We start from the raw sequence: 19,940 nt of genomic DNA, 5'->3' as shown, positions 1-19,940 counted from the left end.
GAGCCTGAGATATGAGGATTACTGTTCAAAGCCAGCTTGGGTGGGAAAATCTGTGAGTTGTATCTCCAATTAACCAACAGAAAACTGGAAGTGGTGCGCTGTGGCTCAAAGTCATAGAGCACTAGCCTTGAGTGAGAGAGCTCAGGGAATGTCTAGGCCCCAAATTCAAGCCCCAAGATGACCGTTAGTGGCTCCTGCCTATAATCCTAGCTACTAAGTATGCTGATATCTGAAGATTGTGATTCAAAGTCAGCCAAGGAATGAAAGTCTGTGAGGCTCTTGGTCTCCAATTAACCACCAAAAAAGCTGGAGGTGAAGCTGTGTGTCAAGTAGTAGAGCACTAGCCTTGAGCAACAGCTGTCAGGCCCAGAGTTTAAGCCCATTGGTGCGCGCGTGCGCACACGCACGCACACGCACACACGCACACACACACACACACACACACGAACAAAATGGAAACCACTGTATTCTTTTATCATTGACAATAAATTTCCACAAGTGTAGGCTTTTATCTTAATCAGAAAATGCCAAATAACCAAGTGTAATTTTAGTTGTTTATTTAAAGAAGTCTTACAAAGAAATTCGAATAAAACAGGTCAACTTGGAAACTAGTGATTTCAACCACATTTATCATGTAATGGAAGCAAAAAGAAAAAAAAAATGTCTCTAAAGGCAACTATACTCAAATACTGTATGTAAAAGAAAGAAGTGTGCTGGTCTTTCACTACCTAAGACTGACCCTCATGTACCTGTTATTTCCTGACACAAAATCCTTCAGAGAATGTAGCTCAGGGGTAGAACCTTGCCTAGGATTCTATCCATATCATTTCAAAAACAAATCTACAAACACAAATCTACAACCAGAAAAAAAAGTCCCTTAGATACACTGATTATTGCCGTGAACAGTTTTAGTGCAAGAACTACAATCTGATTTCGACTTCTACTTGCTGTGCTAAAAAAATGGCACATCAAGAAAAGAGTTTCTACTGTATATGTCTATAGACTGGCATATTAAAATATTAAACTACAGAATTACTAGCAAAATTGAAGACAGGTTAGGAAACTTTCTTGTAGCTGGATAATGCCTTTTAGAATTTATTTGCATTGGTGGCAGCAGCAGCAAATGGCTGGTCTGTTGCCTGTACTTGTACATGAACAGGTGGAACAAGTAGCATATAAGCAGCAGGGCTTCAGAAAAGCCTCAGGGCTGGGAGTTTAGCCTAGTGGTAGAGTGCTTGCCTAGCATGCACAAACACCCGAGTTCAATTCCTCCATACATATGAATAGAAAAAAAGCCAGAAATGTTGCTGTGGCGTAAGTGGTAGAGCTCTAGACTTGAGAAAGCCCAAGGACAGTGCCCAGGCCCTGAGTTCAAGGCCCAGGACTGGCCAAAAAAAAACAAACAAACAAACAAAAAAAACCCACAAAAAACCTCAGAGCAAGCGAACAGTTTTTCCAGTCACTGTCAAGAAGTCATCATCAGCTAAGGCACGTAGGGCTTCTTCAAACATATCTTTGGTAATTGCCTTTGGAAAGAGAAGAAAAAGAAATACTTCATTAGTCAAGTCCCTCTAACTAGTACAGTCACAAAGTACCACCCCAGAGTCTCACACATTTTTTTTGTTGTTGTTTGTTTTTGTTGGTCGTGAATCTGGGCCTGGGTGCTGCCTCTGAGCTCCTCTGGTGGTTAATTGAAGAGTCTCACAGACTTTCATGCCCTGGCTGGCTTTGAACTACAATCCTCCCGAGTAGCCAGGATTGCAGGTGTGAACCACTGGCACCCAGACACATGGTTTTTATTTGCATGGCCTCTTAACATCACACAACTCAATTTTGCTCTCAAGGTGCTGATATGGTGAAGAAAAATGAGATGATGTTATAAAAATAGAATACTACCCTCGCACCCCCAAAAACAGACAAGAAAGGCTGCACTTGCCCATGTAATTATTTGCAAAAGACCATGCAAGTATTTCATTCTTCAAATGAATTCAAACTCTGGAAAGGTATAATTCAGCTGTTCTTTTTTGTCAGTCCTGTGTCTTGAACTCAGTGCCTGGGCACTGTCCTTGGGTTTTCTCAAGGCTAGAGCTCTACCACTTGAGCCTCAGTACCTCTTGCTTTTTTCTATGGTATGTGGTACTGAGGAATCAAATTCGGATCTTCGTGCATACTAGACAAGCACTCTACCACTAGGCCAAACTCCCAGTCCCATGATCTGAACTTTTTTTTAAACTCCTACTTGTATTTGTTATTTGAGAAAATAAAGGAAATTACCTCCTCAAAGAAACCCAACAATGTTAAGGAGAAAGAAAACTATTACTAAACCCAAAACCCCCATATAAACACTTACTATGTCTGACTGTCCTCGAATATCTTCAAAAAGTTGCTGGTATTTTAGAGCTGGTGTTTTACCCTTAGATAAAATAAGTTTTCTCAATGCTTCAGCTAATTCTTCTTTCCGTTTGCGAGATGTGGCACTCATTCCTGATATTAAAAAGAAACCAATAAAATGTGTCAGCTATCAGGAAGTGAAATGTTTCAAATTTCCATAACTATTCCTTTGAATTCACATAAACATTGCCAAGAAAGATAAGGAGGCTGTGCCCTAAATTTATTTAAAAGCATACAGGAAAGAAAAAAAAAACAAACCCATAAAAAAACTTACAGTATTCTAATATTGGGAGAATTCCCCACCTGTGTTTAATACTAGTTAGCTTTTCAGGTAAATATGAGATTTTGTTTAAGGAGACTAAAAAGACTATTGCTTAATAAAAATCCAGACAGTCTAATCTAATTTTCTATGGTAGCAATTGGAACAGACATCATACAACTTAATATTCATGATGCAGTTTTTATTTATGATAAATCTGTATAGCCAATCAATGTAAAAACTGAGCATAAAATAGTTTCAGTTCAAATGGCTTTTCAATAAAATCATTACCCAATTTCTTTGGAAAAAAAAAAAAAGCATATAGGTTTTTTTTTTTTTTTTTTTTAAAATGCAGGCCCAGGGCTTGAACTCAGTCAGTCTGGGCATTGTCCCGCTTGAGCCACTGCTCCACTTCTACCTTCTTTTGGTAGTCAATTGGACATAGTGTCTCCTGAACTTTCCAGTTCAGGCTGGCTTAAAATTGTCATTTTCAGACCTTAGCACCCTGAGTAGCGAGGATTACAGATATGAGCTATCCGTGCCCTGTATAATTTTCAAGGCATTTTTTTTTTGCCAGTCCGGGGCCTTGAACTCAGGGCCTGGGCACTCTAGCTCATGGCTAGAGCTCTGCCACTTGAGCCATAGCACCACTTCCGTCTTTTTTCTATGTATGTGGTACTGAGGAATTGAACCCGGGTCTTTGTGCAAGCTAAGCAAGCACTCTTAGGCTAAACTCCCAGCCCAAGACATTTTGTTTTAAATAAACAAACCTGTAGTAAGAATAGATATGTCCACAATGCCAGTCCGGGGGTCAGTTGCAGACTGCTTCAGAGCCTCCCGATGGAGGCGTTTTGCCTCTTCCACATCAACTGCTTCAACTTTGCTTGAAAATCTTACTTTAGCATGGGCTTCTGCTAATCGAATTAATGACTCCAGCTGCCTAGGGTATGCAGAAACCATTCCTCGGCTACTACCAATCTTCCTCATGTCCACATAAGCCTAGTGCAGGAAGAATAAAAACGAAAGACTGCTTGTTGACAAGAACTATGATGCCATGGCTGAACTTAAACAACTAGGGTTCTAGAATATAAACCAAAGTCCTGCCTGCTGCCTTGTGAAGTTACAAGGGACAATGAACAATTAGATCTAGGCCTTGGTCTTATCAAGTGGTAGACAGACAGACAGACAATGTAAGTCCTAGAAGTTTTTTTTTTTTTTTTGGGGGGGGGGGTGTTGGTTGTGGGGCTTGAACTCTGGGCCTGAGCGTTTGTCCCAGAGCTCTTCAACTCAAAGGCAAGATGAGAGTCTCACAAACTTTAGTAGTGCCCGGGCTGGCTTTGAATTGCAATCTTCAGATCTCAGTCTCCTGAGTAGCTAGGATTACAGGCATAAGCAACTGTGCCCAGCAAATCTTGGAAGTTTTTAATTAAGTGTACATCATTGTTTAGAAATATTCAACTGAGCTAGGCACAGTGGCGCACGCCTGTAATCCTAGCTCCTCAGTTGGCTGAGATCTGAGGACTGTGGTTCAAAGCCATCCCATCCAGGGCAATACAAAGTGGACTCTTATCTCCAATTAATCATTAGAAAGCAGGAAGTGGGGCTGTGGCTCAAGGGTAGGGTGGAACGTAGCCTTGAGCTGAAGAGCTCAGGAATAGCACCCAAGCCTCAGTTCAAGCCCCATGATTTTCCTCCACCCCCCCAAAAAAGAGAAATAGCCAACCGAGGGGCTAGGAGCTTGACCTAGTGGTAGAGTGCTTGCCTAGCATGCACCAAAACTCAGGTTTGGTTCCTTAGTACCACATGCATAGAAAAGCCAGAAGTGGTGCTGTGGCTCAAGTGGTAGAGCGCTAGCCTTGAGGAAAAGCCCAAGGATAGTGCTCAGGCTCTGAGTTCAAGCCCTAGGACTGAAAAAAAAAAAAAAAAAGTAAAGTAAGATAAAAAGAAATATCCAACTGAGACATTTGGGAAGACTTGGAGAAGTCTTGTATACTTATGAAGAACAGAGTGTTTGCCTATTATACTCAGGGTTCTGAGTATGATTTCTAAGACCAGACATGGAACAGAATAGAACACTAGAAGAGGAAGATGACATAGCATATGGAATTAGGAACAGGTGGTAAAGAGAAGATGAATTAGAGAGGCCATTCTGAAAAATACACATTGAATCTGGTATATACTTTGTAGAGATCTATTTGAATATAATGACATAATCTTCCAGGGTTCAAATGAAATAACACATGGTATACACAACCTCCACTGAGCATGGATGGAACTTAGTGGAGATATATACCCTTTCTAAGTATTAGAACTTTCTTTCTTTCTTTTTTGGCAGGTCATGGGGCTCGAACTCTGGGCCTGAATACTGTCCCTGAGCTCTTCAGCTCAGGTACATCCTAGGGTCTGGGTGTTTTCCCTGAGTTGCTCATGGCCCTACTAGAGCCACAGCCCCACTTTCCCTTTTCCAGTGATTTAATTGGAGACTGGAGTCTCATAGATTTTAGTGTCTGGGCTGGCTTTGAACCAAGATCCTTAGATCTCAGTCTCCTGGATAGTCAGGATTACAGGCGTGAACCACGGTGCCCCGCTAATACTAGAATTTTCTATCACAACACCTGAGCAATCCACATTTGCTGTTGTGCATGCTGGCACATGCACAAAGGTGTATGAACGTAAAACACACATTTCAATGTTTTCAAACAAGTGAATTTTAGAGTGACTAGATGACTTTTCCAGTTAGAAATTAGTAAGTCATATTACCTTTGAACTTGAATCATTGTGCTTACAAATAAACATCTTAGTATTTTCAAACGTACGTACGTATGTACGTATGTATGTGTTTTTTTTTGCCAGTCCTTGGGCTTTTTCAACGCTAGTGCTCTGCCACTGAGCCACAGAACCACTTCTGGCTTTTTCTATGTATGTGGTATCAAGGAATTTAACCCAGGTCTTCCTGCATGCTAGGCAAGCACTCTACCACTAGGCCAAACTCCTGGCCCCCTAAATATCTTAGTATTTAAACCTTAAATTCACTGTGCTTGCAAGTACTTAAGTACATATCATTTAACATAATCATTGCCTTTTTATAGTTGGAAAAATTAATTTATAGCTAAAGAAAAAAATAGTTAAAAAATGGTATGTTAGGGGCCAAGAGTTTGGCCTAGTGGTAGAGTGCTTGCCTAGCGTGCACAAAGACCAGGGTTCGATTCCTTGGTACCACATACTTAGAAAAAGCCAGAAGTAGTGCTGAGGCTCAAGTGGTAGAGCGCTAGCCTTGACAAAAATCCAAGGACAGTGCTCAGGCCCTGAGCTCAAGCCCAGGACTGGCAAAAAAACAAACAAACAAAAAAGGTATGTTAGCCTTTTAATAGTGGCTTTAAGGGGTTAATGAATCAGCTGTATCAATATTTTGGACAATGGTTCTGTAAAAATCTCAGGCTTGGTTACCTCAATGAGAGCCTGGCTGGCCTCTTCACTCAGACGGGGCATGATGGTGCTATGAGCATATGCAATGTAGTCCTTCAGCACTGCCATGTCCAAGAACTCTTCCTCTATCTGCTCTTCGCTCTGGTAGTACAGTGAGACCAGGTGATGAGCCAGACGCCTGTCATATGCCTCATCCTGAGGGTCCAGCATTAGGAAAATCAGATCAAACCTGAAAAAAGAGAAGGAAAAGTCTGTTTGCTCAGTTTGGATACATACACATCCACAACCAGATCTTAAAGGTCCTTGGGCCATTAGACTGCTGTGAGCCCATACACACTGACAATAGCACATGGCAGGGATAGCAGTTCTTTATCCCTGAAAAGGGCTTTGAGACCTTACCCACTGGCCTGTCTAGGCAACAAGTAAAGACTATCTTCTAGGAAATGTTCCTTTGAAGACAGGAAGACCTAGGGTCAGGAGCATAGCCTAATGGCAGAGAGCTCATCTAGCATGCACGAAACCTTGGGTTCGATTCCTTGGTACCCATACACAGAAAAAGCTGAAAGTGGTGCTGTGGTTCAAAAGATAAGCATGTTAGCCTTGAGAAAACCTAAGGACAGTGCCCAGGCCCTGAATTCATGCCCAAGAGTGGCAAAATAAATCAACCTTAGCATTTTTCTTGATCTTTTACTAAAAATTCTGTAAATCAAGCAATAGAAACATATATCTTTTAAAATTGTTTTAATACCTTGACAACAATGTATGAGGTAGCTGAATGTTTTCAATGGTTGTTTTTTTAGGATTCCATTGAGATTCAATGGGGTTTGCTGCTGCCAGTACAGAAGTGCGTGCATTGAGCTGACAGATGATCCCAGCCTATGAAAGACAACAGCAGTTAGATGCTTCTCCCTAAGGATAGTGGGGACAAGAGCCATCTCATCTTTTTTTGTTTCCAACTAAATTTTATTTTATTTTTTCTTCTATTTAAGAGCCTTATAACCCTCACTTCCTCAGTTACGTATAGACATGTCTTGTTCTATGACTCAAGTCTAGGACTGAGCTTAGATGAAGGTGTGCTGTTGTTATGTCCTTCTCAGAAGGCACACTCTTATGTGAATTGCAGCACAAGTCCTGTCAGTTTAAATTCAAGCGTTAAGAATATTACACATCGGGCCGGGAGTTTGGCCTAGTGGTAGAGTGCTTGCCTAGCATGCACAAAGACCCGGGTTCGATTCCTTGGTACCACATACTTAGAAAAAGCCAGAAGTGGTGCTGAGGCTCAAGTGGTACAGTTCTAGCCTTGAGAAAAATCCAAGGACAGTGCTCAGGCCCTGAGCTCAAACCAAGACTGGCAAAAAAAAAAAAAAAAAAAAAAAAAAAAAAAGAATATTACACATCATGGGTAATACAGTAAAAGAAAGACGGGGCAAGGCCATGGTAATGGAAATATAAACATAACTATATAGACATAAAAACCTATGACTGTATAGACATGTCTTATTTCAAAAATTAATATGTTTCTATGACATACAAACCCTTAGCCTAATTTTTTTTGTCCTTGCATTTTTTGTTTATTTTTGTTTTGAAAGACACATCTTAAAAGTTATAAATAATGATTTACCATGAAGGAACAAACACAACTTAAGTGACTTATTTAGTCACTTAAAAATGGACCAAAGAATCAAGGGAAAATAGTGAAGGCTAGAAGAGGTAGCAATTTGTTTTGTCTTTCAATTGTCTTTGGGCTAGAAAAACCATGTGTGATGCTAATACTCTATTGAATCTCAAATTCATCTTTTTGTTGATTGGTTGGTTGGTTTCACTTTTCTTTAAGATAAGGTCACTCTGCACTGCTCAGGCTGGCTTCAAATGCACAATCCTCCTGACTTCACTGAGGAAGTACAGGGATTGTCTGGCCTATCATTATTCTCTTACCATTGTACATGTCATCATTTTAATATAATTTTTATTGTAATTAATAGAAGGGTTACATTATATCCACCAGATCATTATTTTCTTACTATTTCACATGCTGTCCTTACAAACAAAACCCAATAATTAAACCGAAAAATAAAAACTTTCCACTTTGAATTTTCATTATTTACATACATACAAAATTTTGTCTGGAGATTTTAAAAAGCCATGTGCATACCTTCAAAAGGAAAAACCAAAACAGCATTTTCTGGTTAAACTGCTTCCAAAAGTTGTTCACCTTCAGAGACGGACTCTACTGAGTTACCTTTGACTGAAGTTCCTGGTTTTCATTCACTATCGCCCTTAGCCTAATTTTGATTAAGTTCTAAATACTAAGTCCCAGTGATTGTAAATAGAGATTCCCCCCTTGAACACTTGATTGTTAAACTTGTCATTTAAAATATGATGTAAAAAGGCTATGCAGCCCTGCACATGTTTACATCTAATGTGGATATGTCTGCCATCCATGTCCGAAATTGCAGCCAGATTGAGACTCACCTTTGCAATGGAGAGAGTCTGCTGCTCCATGACTTCATGCAGCACTGATCTTGTGCTCTCATTCATCTTGTCAAACTCATCAATACAGCAGATGCCATTGTCACTCAAGACAAGAGCACCTGTCTGCAGGACCAGTTGCCTGGTTTCAGGATCTTTCATCACATAGGCTGTGAGGCCAACTGCACTGGAGCCCTTTCCGGATGTGTACTGACCCCTAGGCACAAGATTGTACACGTATTGCAGCAGCTGGGATTTGCTGGTACCAGGGTCACCACACAGAAGAATGTTGATCTCGGCACGGAATTTACCCCTTCCAGTGTGACTAAAATCTTTCCTTGTTCCACCAAAGAGCTGAAGTAAGATTCCCTTTAAAAAAGCAAAACGTTATCTTATTGCCACTTACTGCCAAGTAAAACATTTCAGTTTAGGGGTATTCTACTGTATGAATTAAAGCACTATCACAAAAAGCATGCAAGCAAGGCATAGGTGGTTTACTTTCACTTGCTGAAAAGGCTGAGGTCTGAGGATCACTGTTTGAAGCCAGCTTGGGCAGAAAAGTCCATGAGATTCTTATCTTCAATTAAGCATATATACACACACAAACAAACAACAACAACAAAGAAAAAGAATAAAGGAAGAAAGAGGCTGCTGTGGCTCAAGTGGTAAACTAACTAGCCATAAGCAAAAGTGTAAGAATGCTCAAGGACAGTGCCCAGATTCTGACTTCAAGCCCTAAGGCAGGTACAAAAAAGAAAAGATAGTGGGAATGTCAGAACACTGTCCACATAAATTGTTCTGATCTTTGTGTGGCCTCTAACATTTAGGAACATGAATGTTTGCAGTACAGGGTTGAGTAAATATATACCAACACTGTAATTCCCAACCAATGACGAAAAAGTGAGGCTCCAGCACCTTGATTTATCAAACAGAAAATAGCCATTTTCCTTAGAAGAATGGACAATGTTTTAAACGGCATGATCGCAGGTTATAATTTACACCATTACCTTCTTTATATCTTCATGTTCATAAATACTGGGAGCCAAGGCTGATGCAAGTCTTTCATATATGTCTGGTTTCCTGGAAAGATCCTTAAGCAATTCCACACGTTTTTCAGAAAAAAGTTTCTGTTCTGCTTCTTCATCAAGGCCATGTAGGCGTTTGGCGTCCGTTTTCCGATAGTGAATCACATCAATATGGGTTTTGTAGACAGACTTCACATTGCTCACTCTTGGATTGACTCGAATAGGTACTGCTCGGTAGATGCCTGAGGACATATCCACAAAGCTTACTTTTACTCCCTTCACTTCTCCTTTGAGGGATCAGTGACCATTAGGTAACTCCTTGCACTTCTGGTCAGGACTCAGTAGCCAGCACAGATAACAGGCAATACAAAGGTAAGCATGCCATTTCACATCTCCCTTGGTATATTTTGGCTCTGTGAGCCTCCTGGACTGAGGACTCAGTCTTATATTGCAAAGCTCCCACTCCTCTTTTGACTAACTGGGAAGAAAGCAGCAGTATAAGTCCATGCTGGAAAGAATATAGGTCTCTGAGAGTAACAAACCTAAAACTATGTTTGTCCCGGCCTACTTGTTAGCTCTGACAATGGACAGCCATCTGAGTATAACTGCATAGCATCTACTCATCTAGGGGTGAAAGATTGAGCTCAGCAAAAGGTCAAGTTCATCACATTCAATAAATAGCAACATCAGTTCCCTAGGTGGAATGTAAAAATCTTGGTATGTGACTACAGCAAAATGCTTATACTGTACACTAGAAATCATAAAAGCTTAAATATTAAAAAAATTATGTCATCAATAACGAGAATAGCTTACTGGGCCAAAGTTGAAGGAAAAATGACTTTTTAGTCTATAATAAGGAGTGTTTCTGAGAGTGTGGCTTAGTGATAGAGTACTTGCCTAGCATGCATGAAGCCCTAGGTTTGATCCCCTAGTACCACTTAGTAGTGGTACTGCTGTAGTACTGTAGCTCAAGGGGTACAGACTGAGCCTTGAACACAGACGCTCAAGGACAATATCCAGGCCCCGAGTTCAAGCCCCAGAAATACTAAAAAATAAAAAAAAAAAGTGTTTCTGGATAAGGTATGGGGGCAGGGGAGGAATGTGCACAGTGCTTGTTTAGCATATATAAGGCTCTCAACACTGAAACAAAACATATGCCTGATGCTTTTCTTTGAATTTCAAACCTTTGAATTTCAAGCTTTAGCTTTAGGGCTTATTTTGTTCCTGCTGAATAAAGTCAATCTCTCTTTCAGATAGATGGCATAAATCACTATTCTCCATTTACTTAACCTGTCAGCCAACACAACACTCATTCTAAACATAAAAACCAGCTTATTATAATAGTCTTATTAAAATAGGTTATACTTCACATCAAGATAAGAGGATGGAAAGTTAATTTTATTTATGATAATTGTTAGTCACAGTTGTAGAGTGATTTAGAAAGTGTAAGGCCCCAAGCTCAATTTCTAACACTGGAAGGAAATAACAAAAAAAACCTTGACACTGACAGACAAGCAGATGCATGTATGGACCCAGTCTTCCTAGGTCTCAACCCACATTTGCAGTAAGATTCCTCTAGTGTGCACTTGATCACTTGGAAGTGCCTCATGTCTCCAAAGTACAGACATATTCAGGAGCTGCTGTGGAAAGGGTATTCTTGGCAGAACAGATGAGATAGAGATCCTGGACTTGTGATGTACTACCACAGTGTTGGGCTATAGCTACTTACATGTCTATCTCAGCCTCCAACCCTGAGTCACTATTAAATCTTAGATGTATATGTGAAAAATAAGTGGAAATGACTTCTAGTTGTAGAGTTGTTGGAATTTCCCCGTACTACTGGCAGAGATTAAATCCTACCAATAACAACCTTATCTGAAGCTACTTTCTAACTGTCCCAATATCACCAATTTGAGACCTAAATAGCATAGGGCAAGAAGTGACCACAAAGACCATAAAAATGGCTGGAGCCCAACACTCATACCTGTAATCCGAGCTACTCAGGGTGATAAGATCTGAGAATCATGGTTCAAAGCCATCCTGGACAGAAAAGACTCTTCAATTAATCAGACAACTAGAAGTGGAGCTGTGGCTCAAAGTGGCAGAGCACTAGCTTTGAGTAAAAACGCTCTGAGATAGCCTGCATGCTATCCCTGGAGTTCAAACTCCACAATGGAAAAAACAAAGAAAATAAAGAAAAGAACCTAGACCCCCAAGATACAATTTTAGGAAAACTAGATTTCCTAAGATGCTGGGTAAAGCACGGATATTCTCAGAACCTCATATACCTGCAATTACAATGGCAAGCATAACCAAGTTCCATCCCAATCAACTAATGACTGAACTGAAGGGATTACTAAATGGACATTAAAAACAAAATATGAAGCCAGGAGCAGTGGCTCACATCTGTAATCTTAGCTACTCCAGAGGCCAAAATCTGAGGATCACAGTTCAAAGCCAGCCAGAGCAATGAAGTCCGTGAGACACTTTAATTAATCACTAGAAAATGGGAAATGGCCTATGGTTCCGGGCTAGGGTGGCAGATGTGAGCTGAAGAGCTCAGATACAGTGCCTAGGCTCAGAGTTCAAGCCCCATGACCCACCAAAAAGTAAAAATACACACACACACACACGCACACACATGAATGAGGAGTTCAAAGTATGGTTTAGTTGATAAAGCACTAACCATCTCAGATCTTAAAAAACAAAACAAAACAAAACAAATAGAAAACCAAGATGTGTGCTGGGAGTTTGGCCTAGTGGTAGAGTGCTTGCCTAGCATGCATGAAGACCTGGGTTTGATTCCTTGGTACCACATACATAGAAAAAGTCAGAAATGGTGCTGTGTCTCAAGTGGTAGAGCTCAAGCCTTGTGAAGCCCAAGGACATTGCTTAGGCCCTGAGTTCAAGCCCCAGGACTGGCAGAAACAAAACAAAACAAAAAAACCAAGATGTGAATTCTTACCAGTGACATTCACTCTGTCCCCAGGCTGAACCTGGTCCACCAGATCATTGTGAGCAAACAGAATAACAGTGTGAGGTGTCTGACCTGCAGGCATGTCTTCAGGAGATTCCTGAAGTTTAATCTGAAAGAGGAATTATGAAGAGAACTTGAGAAACAGCACCAAGAGAAAAATCATTAAAACAAACAAAACCCCCTGAGAACAAAATAACTGTTCTTGTATACAACCTAAATATAGCTATATCTAATACCTAGCATTTTCACCTCTTTTAGAAATTACTTTGTGGGTGGGGTGTGTGGTTTAAATGGTAGAGCATATGTCAAATAAATCCCTGAATTCGACCCCTTGTACTGAGACAGACACATACCTCTGCCTAAATGAATGAATGACGTTTCATTTTAGGCAGTTTTCAGCCCCACTGTACAGTGATTAACTGGAGATAGGAGTCTCACGTTCCTTTATGCCAGTGCTGGCTCTGAACCATGATCCTCAGATCTTAGCCTCCTGGGTAATTAGGATAGGTATGAGTCACCACACCTCACTGTTTTCTTTTTTGAAGTTGCTTTTGAGGTGATACATTTGGCAAGAATATTTAAACATTCCACACAAGAAGGAGTATCAATATGTGAGAAGTAATGCATCTACTATAACTGTAACTCCTCTACCTCTATACATTACAAAAAAAAAAGGGTGTCATTTTACAGGTTAAAAAAAAGCATATTTAAACATTCCCATTTTGGGGGAGGAACCTACATAAGATTATTTTGTTGGGTGTCATTGCAAACTCTCTCTGTCATCTCTCTGTATAAATTCTCGTTTCTAATTATTTCTTGAGAAGTTATTTCCAGCTGGTGCTAGTGATTCATACCATCCTTACTACTCAAGAGTCTGAGATCTTAGGATCACAGTTCAAAGCCAATCCAGGCAGGAAAGTCTGTGAGATTCTCACCATTGAGGAACTGGAGTTATAGCTGTGGCTCAAGTAGCACTGGTAACCAGAATAGCTCACTGCGCCAAAGGTGAAGGAAAAATGACTTTTTATTTTTTGCCAGTCTTGAAGCTTAAACTCAAGGCCTGAGCACTGTGGCTGGGCTTTCTCAAGGCTAGAGCTCTACCACTCGAGCCTCTGCACTACTTCTGTTTTTTTTGTATGTATGTGTTACTGATGAATCGAACCCGGGTCTTCACACATGGTAGGCCAAATTCCTGGCCCCAAATGACTCATTTTCTTTTTTTTTTTTTTTGCCAATCCTGGGGCTTGAACTCAGGGCCTGAGCACTGTCCTGGGGCTTTCCCTTGAAACTAGCACTCTGCCACTTGAGCCATAGCACCACTTCCAACTTTTCTACATTTGTGGAACTGAGGAATTGAACCAGTGTCTTTGCGAATGCTAGTCAAGCACTCTACCACTAGGTCAAACTCCGGTCCCAAATGACTATTTTTAGTGTATAATAAAAAGTGTTTCTGGGGCCAAGAATGTGGCCTAGTGGTAGAGTGCTTGCCTAGCATGCATGAAGCCCTGCATTCGATTCCTCAGCAGCACATACATAGAAAAAACCAGAAGTAGTGATGTGGCTTAAGTCACTACCTTGAGCAAAAAGTGTCCAAGGACAGTGCCCAGCCCCTGAGTTCAACCCCCAGGACTGGCAAAAGGGGGAAAAAAAAAGTAGTAGAGTACTATTCTTAGCAAAACAGATAATGGATGATATTCAGGCCCTGAGTTCAAGCACTAAAACTGCCCTCCAAAGCACACATTTTCCCTTTCTCTGCATAGTTTTGTTGGAGATGAACCCAGGGCCTTAAGCATGATTGATAAGCATTTGACCACTCAGGTATTTCTAGATGCTCACAGATATTTGCCAGATCCATCTACATCCACTTAACTAACAGATGCCTGCCACCTGAAAGCCTTCTTCATGTGGTTATCTGTAATGTCCCTCTCTCAAGGAGTGGAGTACCACTTTTGGCCTTTTCTGAGTATATGGTACCAAGGAATCGAACCCAGGGCTTCATGCATGCTAGGCAAGCACTCTACTGCTAACCTATGCTCCAGGCCCAGCATTTTCTATTTTTAATGGAACAGTTGCAGTGTAACTGAATTTAGTCAGATCCAGTCTCAACTGTTTTACATATTCTAACTCAAAGAGCTTAAGCAGTCTTAAAGCATTCCCACAAAAGGGGCTGTAAATGTCCTTTACATAACTCAGTAATAAACCTACACCATCCAAAGAATGGAAGATGTCATGTGAAGTAAGACTGAGGGGTTTAGACACTGGTAGAAGTTTGTGTGTAGAAGCCACCCACTCCAAACTCCTGTGCAGGGTTGTCACATACCATCTGTTTGTCCGAGAAGAAGGAGCGGTTGTGGATCAGTGCCATACTGTGGGTTGTGTGACAGCGGCTACAAACACAGGGCTCAGCAATGCGGCCACGGTCCATCTCCACTCGAGTGGTATGGGCACACACTTGGCATTGGAAGAAGGCCTCCTGCATCTCTGGGATCAGCTGAGACGTCCTGATGACCATGCCACTGATGGTGATGAGCTGGTCAATGTCTACGAGGAGAGAGGTCAGATGTCCTTGATTTCTAAAGGGTTCACCATCTCGAGACTTACTTTTCGTGTGCTAGGCAAGAATTCTACCACTTGAGTTATGTCCCAACACTTTTGTTATTGAGATAGGGTTTCGTCATTACCTCTACTCATGCTAGCCTCCAACTTTCAATCCTCTTGTCTGTCTCCCAAGTAGAGATTTTTTTTTGACTTCTGCTTTGAATATTTCTTTGATCATTCATTAATGTCTTATTCGTGCTTTTTTAAAAAGCATTTTTATTATCAGAGTGACGCATAGAGGTAGTGAGTATATTACTTCTAGTAGCAGGGGTTATCATTGTACTTGGCCAAAATCTATTTAATATATATATATTTTTTTTGGGTGCTGATACTGAGAAATAAACTCCAGGATTTGGGCTCTTGCCTGGCTTTTTCACTCATGGCTGAAGCTTTACCATTTGAGCCACTTGGGCATATTTTGGTTAGTTAAAGATGGGAGTTATAGGCTTTCTGCCTGGGCTTGGTCTGAACTGCAAACATACAGGTCTTAGCCTTCTGAGTAAACAGTATTACAGGAGTGAGCCATTGGCACTCTGGCTCGCTCCATCTCTCATTTTATTTCCTAAATTAGAATACTTTATGAAACTCAAGGGTGGTAGTTATTTATGTTCAGTATTTTTCCTACAGACTAAGAAAACTACTTAAGGACTACAGATTTATTACATTCGAATAAGTTTACTCTATGGTTGGGGTCTGTTAATAATCACATTGCCTCACACATAGTAGGTAAGTGCTCTACCTCTTAAGCCACACTTTGGTAAGTTTGGTAGTCGGGTTTTTTTTCTGAAATAGGGTCTTACTACTTTTGCCTGGGCTGCTTTGTACACCAGGCTTATATACATACTTTCACAACCAGCATGCATATTTATAGTTTGATTCAGTTAGAGAAAGGTGTAATGGTTTCACAAAACTGTATAGGAGAAATGAATCTGTATTATTTTGTCTATTTATAGTCCATCATTACCATCACCAGTCTTTTCAAGTTCCTTTATAACATAAGGATTTGTGTATTTTCATGTAAAGTATTCTCATATTACTAAATACATTACCTTCTGGATTCAAGTTTCTCATATTCTTTGTCTTCAAGGCATTGAATGGTCTTACTTGAATTTGATGCTCTAAGATAGAGTCAGGGTAACGGTCAAAGAAGATTTCATTGACAGCCATGTCAAAGGTTGGAATAACCTCCTATAAAACCAAACATATAGATGTTGCTATGCTTCCAATCCTGCATTGGAGTGAAGGGATAAAACAGTTTACGTGGGTTAAACGTGGGGATGTACATGAAAATGCCTTCCGGATATGCTTCTCATCTGGGAAAATCCATGACAAAGGTCTTTTTTGGTAGGTTGTGGGTATTGAATTCAGGAGTGGGCACTGTCACTGAGTTTTTGTTCAAGTTAGCACTTTACTACTTTGAGCCACGGTGCTACTTCTGGTTTTTTGGTGGTTAAGTGGAGATGAATCTCACAGACCTTCCTGCCTGGGATGGCTTCAAGTTGTGATCCTTAGATCTTAGCCTCCTGAGTGTCTAGGATTACAGGTGGGAGCCACAGTACCCAGCCAGGAAAAGGATTTTAAGTGCAGGGGTTCACATCTTAATTCTTCATCCAAAGTAATATTTATTCCCTCCAAATTTAATGTGGTCCTTACTATATGTTGAAGAAACAGCTTTTGGGAACTTGGCTGATGTTTTATATTACTATTAAGCAGCAAAGAAAGAATCAAAATTCAAGTCTGCTTGTCAAAGTCTATACCTACATTTGTCCAATAAAATCTGATCTTTGTGGTAAAATAAAGACTGCAAAATATCTAACAGATCTTGCTAAAAATGTACTATGTATGTATGAAGTGTTTTCCCATTAAGGTAAAATTTATTTCACAAAACTGGAGAAATTGTCATTTTTGAGATTGTTCATTATTTTAAGAAGTACTGACAATTAAATTGTGACATCTCAAAGACAGCAATACATTTGCTGCTCCGAGAAACACCAAAATATGAAAAAGTCATTTTTAAAGCAGCAAATAAAAGGCATTCATGTTTTAGAAGCATACTGTTACCAAGGAAACTCTGTTATCGATAACATTTCGTATAGCAATTTACTGTAAAAAACGCACCAGTAAAAGCAAAATGTTTACCTGTGGGTAGAAGATGAGCTGTCTATACAAACTTTTGTCAAATGATTTTATGTGTTCACAATTCACATTTAAAAATGGCTCCCCAATAACATTAATCTGTAAGATAAAATGAAAGTGACACTTTGCTAACTTTGTTATACAATATACACCTTTTCTTTCTTTCTCTCTTTTTTTTTTTGCCAGACCTGGGGCTTTCTCAAGGCTAGTGCTCTACCACTTGAGTCACAGCACCACTCCTAGCTCTTTCTGTGTATGTACCGAGGAATCAAACCCAGGGCTTCAGGCATGCTAGGCAAGCACTCTACCACTAGGCCACGCTCCCAGCCTTATATACCTTTAATTTATATTATGACATTTGATTACCTCTGCAAGTCGTTGCATGTACAAAGGTTCAGTGATATCTATGCCAACATTTTCTTCTTCTTTAGCCAGAGGATCAATAAAACGCTGAAGAAATCTCTTGATGTGGAGAGAAAAAAAAATCACTTAATGAACTTAAGTAATCATTAAAATGCAAAAATTATGAGTATGTGGCTACTTGAAAAACTTTTAAAAAGCATCAACAATTCTAGGATCCTCACAAATGTGGAGGGGGGATGATGACTATTTACATAAAGACTTTCAAGGCCTTGAAGTAATAATGCTTAATACAGCTTACCTGAAAATTTTCTTTGCAGGTTGCCACATTAACATCTGTCCCCCAGATCACAAGTTTTTGTCCAAGAGACTGTTCACTTGCCACTGCATCTTCTGCTGCTGGCTACAAAAGAAATATTAGCACCATGGAATTATGTATTTCAGATATATGTTTTTTTGTCAGTCTTGGGGCTTGAACTCAGGCCCTAGTTACTGTCCTTGAGATTCTTTTGCTCAGGGCTGTTGTTTTATCACTTGAGCCATAGTGCCATTTCTGGATTTTTCTGAGTAATCTATTGGAAGTCTCACAGACTTTCCTGCCTGGCCTGGCAGATCTCAGCTCCTCAGAAGCTAGAATAACAGGTGTGAGTGACTAGCATCCAGTAAAATGTACCTGTAAATATCTATATACCTAGATATTGATACATCTATAGATATAAATTGTGTGTGTATGCTGGTACTAAGGCATTGTCTTAGTTTTTTTCACTGAAGCATGGCACTCTAACCAATTGATCCCCATCTTCACTTAACCTTTTGTCTGGTTACTTGTAGAGTCTCAGATTTGTCTGCCTAACCTGTATTATTAGATCCATGAAAAACATATCTCAGCTTCCTGTGTCATTAGGGTCAAAGGAGTAAGCTATCAGCACCCAGCTTCCTGAATTCTTTAATTTGCTTTGGAATAGCATGTTAAGGAGGCCACTGTGAGGCTGGGGTGGCCACCTGTCCCCCTAGGTGCACACTGAGCTTCTGTATAGAACATTTGTCCATGTGTCACACTCACAGACAGCACATTTCATGTTTTAAAAAGGAAGCTATTAGAAGGCTATGCTCATACTCACCCCATCAGACTGTACATCCACTTGCAGACCCTTCCGTGCAGAGCCCAGGTCAGGCCTCTGTCTCACTGGTGTGCCTCTAACCCCACTTCTTGGGGTTCCCTCTACTCGAGAGCTGGGAGTGCCATATGTCAGTGGTGAGCTAATATCAAAGTCCAGAGGAATAGCTAAAAAAAAAAGATGTGAAAGTTGACAGTGAAACCTTGGTAGCATATAAACTCTAAACTGTAGCATGTCTGATCTGTCATCTAAACACATTTGGTGGATAAGACTTTATTCTTAAGTATGCTACTAAAGACACTACAATACATGCATTATCTGTATTGTGTGCCAGATTTTGGAACATTAAAAACGCTTAAATAGGTCAACTACTGTAACAATCCCGCGAAGCTGACCAGGAGAAATCTTACCGCAACCATCTACAGTAAACTTCAGAAACACACCTGAATTCATCTGAGGAGGACTGGAAAACAAGACTTCCTGAGCGGCTGGGCTCTGCAAGTCCGCTCCAGGTGAGGTGGGCATGGGTTGCAACTCTCCTGTGGAAGTGGAATCCTCGCCTCGACGTCTCAGAGAGGGAGACGACCTGGCTTCCTCACTTCGAGCTTGGATCAAAAAAGTAAGACAGACAGAGTTCAACACGGGAGGCCAGAAAAGAACCTAATCAGCGCGGAGGGGAGGTGAAATCCTCCGGCGCACAACGCGTCTGCTCGGGCGCGCAGGCGCGGCTCGGAAAGCCGGTCGCGTCTTCCACGAAACCAGAGAGGGGTCCGGCGGGGGGAGGGGACCCCGGGGAACTCCCCTCCCCCCCCCCCCCCCCCCGCGCCGTCCCAAGGAACCCGAGCTGAGCAGGGGGCGGCAGAGGGCGGAAGGGGCGGAGACAGCGGGGTGTGGGTGGAGAGACCCGCTCCCGGAGAGGGGGGGATGGGGAGGGAAAGTAGACTCACGCGTCCGGGTAGGAGTAGCCCGTCCGCGCCGGCTGCTGCGGCGGCTCGGAGTGGACGCCGGAGACGACATGATGGTGGGTATCTGTGTGAAAAGGACAAGTTCGAGCGGCGTCCGCCCTCCCAGCCCTACGACACGAACACCCCCCCTGGGCTTCGCGCCGCACCCTCCCCGCCCAAGCGAGGCTACCGAGAAATTAGAAGACCGCGGGGCTACCTAGCTGGACGGTGTCCGGG

General features: G+C 41.2%; 1 protein-coding gene across 1 annotated transcript; it reads right to left on the bottom strand.

Annotated features, from left to right (window-relative positions):
• Positions 1-1,417: 1,417 nt before the first annotated feature.
• Positions 1,418-19,797, bottom strand: Mcm4 (minichromosome maintenance complex component 4). Its single transcript, XM_090338804.1, has 16 exons — positions 19,707-19,797; positions 19,203-19,364; positions 18,763-18,926; positions 17,943-18,044; positions 17,648-17,743; positions 17,285-17,380; positions 16,195-16,333; positions 14,868-15,088; positions 12,536-12,656; positions 9,553-9,812; positions 8,549-8,914; positions 6,825-6,952; positions 6,098-6,305; positions 3,421-3,649; positions 2,351-2,484; positions 1,418-1,526 (listed from the first exon to the last, which is right to left on the bottom strand). Exons 1-16 carry the CDS (start codon positions 19,774-19,776, stop codon positions 1,434-1,436), a joined length of 2,589 nt encoding a protein of 862 aa, XP_090194930.1. The 5' UTR covers positions 19,777-19,797; the 3' UTR covers positions 1,418-1,433.
• Positions 19,798-19,940: the final 143 nt, after the last annotated feature.

Source organism: Megascapheus bottae, chromosome 9 (assembly GCF_031878675.1).
Source record: "Megascapheus bottae isolate mThoBot1 chromosome 9, mThoBot2.hap1, whole genome shotgun sequence".
NCBI classification, from domain to species: Eukaryota; Metazoa; Chordata; class Mammalia; order Rodentia; family Geomyidae; genus Megascapheus; species Megascapheus bottae.
This window is presented reverse-complemented; position numbering and strand designations above follow the sequence as displayed.